Source organism: Pleurodeles waltl, chromosome 9 (assembly GCF_031143425.1).
Source record: "Pleurodeles waltl isolate 20211129_DDA chromosome 9, aPleWal1.hap1.20221129, whole genome shotgun sequence".
Classification (NCBI taxonomy): domain Eukaryota; kingdom Metazoa; phylum Chordata; class Amphibia; order Caudata; family Salamandridae; genus Pleurodeles; species Pleurodeles waltl.
In genome coordinates this window covers 395737770-395743769 of record NC_090448.1, presented here as the reverse complement: position 1 = coordinate 395743769, position 6000 = coordinate 395737770, and the positions used below count along the sequence as shown (strand labels likewise).

The 6000-nt window shown below is 42.7% G+C and overlaps 1 protein-coding gene across 1 annotated transcript in view; it reads right to left on the bottom strand.

Annotated features, from left to right (window-relative positions):
- Positions 1–793: 793 nt before the first annotated feature.
- The window catches only part of SNX15 (sorting nexin 15), an 88829-nt gene continuing 83622 nt past the window's right edge, over positions 794–6000 (bottom strand). The window contains exon 8 of the mRNA XM_069207098.1: positions 794–1571. Within this exon, the coding sequence (XP_069063199.1) occupies positions 1465–1571 (107 nt within the window). The 3' untranslated portion in view covers positions 794–1464. The remainder of the gene's footprint in view (positions 1572–6000) is intronic.

Genomic DNA, 6000 nt, shown 5'->3' with positions numbered 1-6000 from the left:
TCCTAGCACAAACTTATGGGAACTGCTGATACGTTTTAGCGGACTTAAACTGATTTAAGTATAGAATAGCATATGGTTGACACTGTGCATGCGAACCGTCCTCTCTGCCTACCCTACCAAGAACCTTCACTTCAGCAATACTGATGTTAGCAGAGTGGAAATACCCTGTGCGTGGGGGTGCAGATACTTCCAAATGTTGGTAAAGCCACTGAGTCCAAGGACTTCGAGTGCAGCACATTATGGAGTTAACTTGTTCTTACTTTCCCCTCCAAAGACCTCAGCATCTTTATTGGCTTTTGAGGGCTTGCTGTACTCACATCCACCAGCATCTAGCAAACTATTATACATTCATTCAAAGACATTAACTTCCATAGCGCAGCCCTAACCGTAAGGCTGGTTATCCATAGTATTTTCCAAAATGGTAAGCAAGCTCCGACATCAATAGCCTGGAGTGGCTCTGGTAATAAGCGTACCACTGTTGGATTTTCAAACGTCAATTATATTTAAGAGGTAGTCATGAAGGCTGTATTGCAGCTTTTTTTTGGAAAGGGTTCTCTAAACGTACGCTCTGCCCAACAACTCAAAGACTGAGAACTGTGCAAAACTTAAGAATTTGTTTAGAAAATTTGAAAAGAGACCAGGAGTATAAAACTGCCTGCTCTGCAGGCGTGTTTGCATGCAGAAAAACGTTTCTTCATAAAGTTCAGCAATCAATTCATATGTACAAGTGGTTTGTGTATTTTATATTCCTTTCATCAAAACAGTGACCAGAAAGAAAAAAGGCAAAGACACATAAAACAGAAATAGACGTTTATCTGTTTGATATCAGTCTCGTAAGTATCACAATGACTCAAACTTCAGTTCAGATGCATCCTTATTCTCGAAGCCAGTTGAACAATATTATGGCAACTTGCACTGGTATTTGCCAGTACAAAATCTCGTCTCAGCATCTCCTAGCAGAGGCAACGAAAAGCATCCCGTGGGATAGCCACTTGTGAATGCAATTTCTAACACAGTAGCTGACACAGGCATCTCCTAACACAGTGGCCTAGTCTGGACCAGCTCAAACTCTCCGTATGCGTTGACCTCCAATACACAAACTTCTCACAAACGGCCCCTTATCGGACAGGCATATTTTGCCAGAAGATTTGATGTTCAGTCTACGATCTAGCGGAGGAAGGTTTAAATCGGCAAAAGCAGGCTTTGAAGCTGTTATGCAGACCCACCTTTTGTGCTTTTCGCAGATGGCACCGAGTAATGATTACAATCTGGTAAAAAACAATTCAAACCTTTGAGCTTGGCCAACAACAGAGCGGACAAGTGGTGGTTCTGCCAACATCACAAAACGAGGAATGAGTTTTCTCCACCCCAAGTAACAATGGAATGACTGCTTTGATGACAGCCAGACTGGTTCAGCCTTGCTGACCCCGCAGGATGACATCACATGGGTCACTGGCCCAGCAATCAGGGCTGATTCCCCTTTAAGTGTAGTTGGTAAAGACCTTCAGCATGCTTCAGGTATTCCGCCATTTTCATTTTGACAGCTTCTTTCCGGGCTGCGTTTGTATCACCTGGGGAAGGATCGTAAAAAAGGAACAGTTAAGGAAAGAGAGTAAAGATCTTTTGGAGTTATATTTTTTAGATTTGTTGCTGACAGGTTCAGCTGTGGGTTGTGTTATGCAGAGCTAGTGGGGTGCGAGAGAAGTAAAAAAAAAAAGGGGACAGAGTCGGAGGAAAGAAACAATGCTGGCAAGAGATACACAAAAGAGAAGGGAATAAGAATAACAAAATTAAAAACGAAAATAGGAAACGTGGGGAGAAAAGAGAACAAGATGGAGAAAAATAAATAGACAGACAAGGGACATGCACAAGAAATAAGTAACGATTGAATAAAGAAAGCCAAAACTGACACAAGAGGAAATAGCAGAGAGAGTGAAAAAGAAATATTGAATACCAGGAGAGAAACAATGGTTCTTTAAAAGATGCTACGTTCTAGAGATGGACAAGGTTGAGTCTGGTTATATTAAAAGCTTAAACTACCCCAGTAAACCATTGATCCAGCAGAGATAATTTGATAGCACGGACATGTCCTCTTCTCCCAACAGGCTATCAGGGAAAAATATTAGGACTGGCAGGCCTGGTATTCTTTGCCTCTAGTCAGAATAAAAAAAGATGGAGTAGGCCTCATCAGAGGGTACATTTGAAAGAGAGAGATTTAAAATGTATTGCAGGGATGGAATATTTTTACTTACCCGAATCAAGGCCAGATGGGGGTTTTAGGAAAAGAACTTAACAACCCTTGATTAAACTGTGGAAGTTAAGGAAAAGGTTTTAAAATGGTAGCAACTAGTAAATGAGGCAAATTGGGTATAACCACATGGCATACAAGAGTAGTTTGCAGCAAGGTTTTCAGGAGCATGAGGCAAAAAAAATGGAACCTTTTCCACAGTATACCAGATTGACGGGTGTGTAGTGGACTCGTATGGACTATGTTGTTTTACCTCTCAAAGCTCAAAAAGCTGTTGGACATGTTTGGTGACCTTTTCCAGAAATAGCGCTGAAACAAGAGGATATTTGTGGAAATGTCCTCATTTCAGTAAAAGGCAAGGTTGATGATATCCCTACAGCTAATTTTGTTTTAAAATGAGGAAAAAGGCAGAGTTTTCCTTTCTATGCTTGTGCTTGCAATAGTAGTGGAACCACTGGCCTGTTCAGTTGAGGAGAATGTTCAGCAGCAGAAGATCCAGTGTGACCTCTTCGTTTTCACTGAACATAGCCTTATGTACTTAATAGACCCGTCAATGTCAGTCCTAGAAGTAGATCCAAAGAAAAGGACCCCTTTTACGACTTATCATTTCTTAAAGATCTTTCTCTTTCCTGTCATCAACAGAATAGAACACAAGAAACATTTGGAATTTTCTTAGAGTGACAAGCTATAATATCTAGGAGGGGTCTGGATTCCTGGGGATGTGCCTTGACTGTATGCAGCAAATTATGGTTGCAGCTAATGGCTTGCAAAGATGTCTTTCAAAGATGAGCCTGCCTAGCCATTACGTGGTCAAGTCATTTGCCTTCTATAAATATGAAACTATGTTTGGGTTCAACTTTCTTATAAATGTTATCCGGTATCCTTCTTTACAATGGCACAGTTTATCCTACATGAAATGGCAAAAGAGTCAGCATGGCAACAACTACATTAATGCATGCCTAGTCTGAGTGTAGCTTGTCATTCCTAAGCTCACAGAGCTTTAGCCATGCTGTCTACATGAGGAATTAAGTAGCCCACAAACCAGACATAATAGAGGAAGTATTTTGACTACTGCTGCATCGTCCTGTAAAGAGTGAAAGACTGGACCAGGGCACCAAAAAACAGATTCCAATCAGTACTGTAGCCTATATCCCTTCACCTTTTATGGGCTAGAATTTCTCCACCTAGCCCTCTGTTTACATTCTACAAGGATGAACCTGCACATTTTCAGAAGAGGCTTCACATGGAAGACAAACATTTGTGACAACTATTTGGAGGCACAAAGATACTTTTACTGGAACAGGAAATGGGTAAGAGAGTATTCTACGTCTTTCAGCATCTCTGACTAATAGAAGAAATTTTTGATCGATGGTATGGAGTGAAACTCCACACCTCATCTAACTAGAAAAATTAAAATACCACAAGGACTAACTGGGGGTAGATTTCAAGGCTTTACAAACTTATAGGCCCTCATTATGAACACAGCGGTAAAAACCGCCTGTTTATGCTGGCAGTCAAAACACTGACCACCAGCGTCCCTGGATCCCAGCCGGCCGTATTAGGAACATTCCTGTGGAACGGTGGGCGAAAACATTGTTTCCGCACGCCGGCCCACAGGAAGGCCTGGCCGGGACATTGACGGTTGCTCCATATGGAGCCGCCGCCAATGCCTCTGTGCGGCGGGTGCAGCTGCACCCGTCAAGCAGATCAGTGCCCGAAAATCGGGCAGTGACTTGCACGATAGGGCCCCTGCACTGCCCATGCCAAGTGCATGGGCAGTGCAGGGGTGCCCCGCTGCACCCCTTCCGCCAGCCATTCCCTGGCTGGTGCCTGAGGAAACATTATCCGAGGGGCAGCACCGATGCCCTGTCGGCTAATTTTTTCTGACCGCCGCCAGGCTGCCTGACAGAGGCAGCCTGGCGGTGAGTGAGGGCTGCCAATGGCGGCCCTCATGGGGTACATTATGTGGCGGTGTGGCCCGCCATGCCGGCTGGCGGTTTTACCCACCACCGCCGGCATGGCAGGCCGCACCGCCATGTTCATAATGACTGATGAAACCGGCACACCATATTAAGTTCACACAATCATAAAAATGTGGGAAACTGGCAAGGGTAGAATACTTCTTGGCAAACTGAGAAAGAAAAGATGGGATGCGATATTAATCTCTAGCCACACACAAGAAGACACAGGTTCAAGATACTGCATAGGAGGCGGCATGATCTGGTGAAAATATCACTGAAGATATTCAGGGATAGCCTCGTGGAATCCCTAGGGCATATTCAGCCTCTGGTGATAGTGTTGTAGAGCCTGATGATACATTTTGGCATTCCATCCAACAGTCCCGGCTTTAGGGCAGTGTAACTGATGGGTATTACATGGTGAAATATATTATGGGGTTAAAGGCACAGACTTCAGAGTACCTCGTGTTCCAGCAATAATAAACATGCCAGTTTAACTCTGGTTAATAATGTGTATCTTTTGGAGAGAGGTAAGTTTTGTCTAGTCCCAGTTTCGACTCATCATAACGTTAAGCAGAGGTATAATGAGCACCCTGCAAAGCCCAAAGTGTAAAATGCAGATCAAAGAATTGTTTTGTTTGTACATAGCCGAGGGGTTACTGTTGTCACAGAGTTATTTTTGTTACTTGCAGTTTGTAAATTACAATCCTAATATATCACAGTGGGCAATGAGCCAGAATCAAATAGCAGTATGGAAACTGCAAGGTGGGGTTTAGATCGTTATAGTTTTTCACCAATCGTTTGTTATTCTAAGTTTGCTAAATATGGTTAATTTGAACAATAATAAATACTTATTAGTAAAGACAACCCCAACCCCTATGTTACGTTTTAAATCCAGACTTTGTATTACTCCAGACCAAGCACTTTTAACATATAATACCTACAAGCATGGATGATATGCGACTACTACACCTTGTAGTCCTCATTGCCTTATGTAATATTTCCTATACTTTGACTTACACACTTGTATGAATCATTGTCTCTGTATATAATGTGTGTGATGTAAAGCACTGACACCCTACACTGGGATGAGTAGTAGTATAAAAGAAATTAAAAACACACAAGAAAGGATCTCTGAAGCGATGACAGGCACCTTTGGAGGGTGGTAGAGAGGGAATGCATGAAGAAGGAAGTCTTTAGGGGTGCGGGGGGTTCGGATAACAAAGACTGTTTCACCGGGTGCCACTAGCACTAAAGCTAGACCTGCCTTCCAAAGAAACCAAACCCGGGAGGCTCCAAGGATGGGCAGAATGATATTTATTGCAATGCTGCTGGCTAAGGTGTGGACCTGGAAGATAGATGTGTTGTTTTTCAAATTACTGCATAACATTTCAGACTTCTTTACATGGAAATATGTAAATCCTTGAAAGAAGATGCTTTCCAATTTATGAAAGATTCGTGGGCCTTTCTCTAGATAAGCATATGCTTATCTCTGTAGATGTCAAAGACGCTACATATGTTGTAATAACAATGAGGCCACAAAGATCTCCACAAGCATGGTTTTCCAAAAGGAGCAAATGACATGCTAGCCAGATCTGAGATGACTCACATGGGAAAAAGAAGTCACATGGAGATACCGAACACTTGGGCTAGGATAAGGAATTCAGGCAACAGGTTATTCTAAGACTGACAATAGAGCCAACTGGCTTTGTCACTCTAGTGCTCCAGAACCATAGACGTGCATAGTTTGCAAGGATAATTTACTTCCCTTCCTTTTGGTACCCATAAGGAATT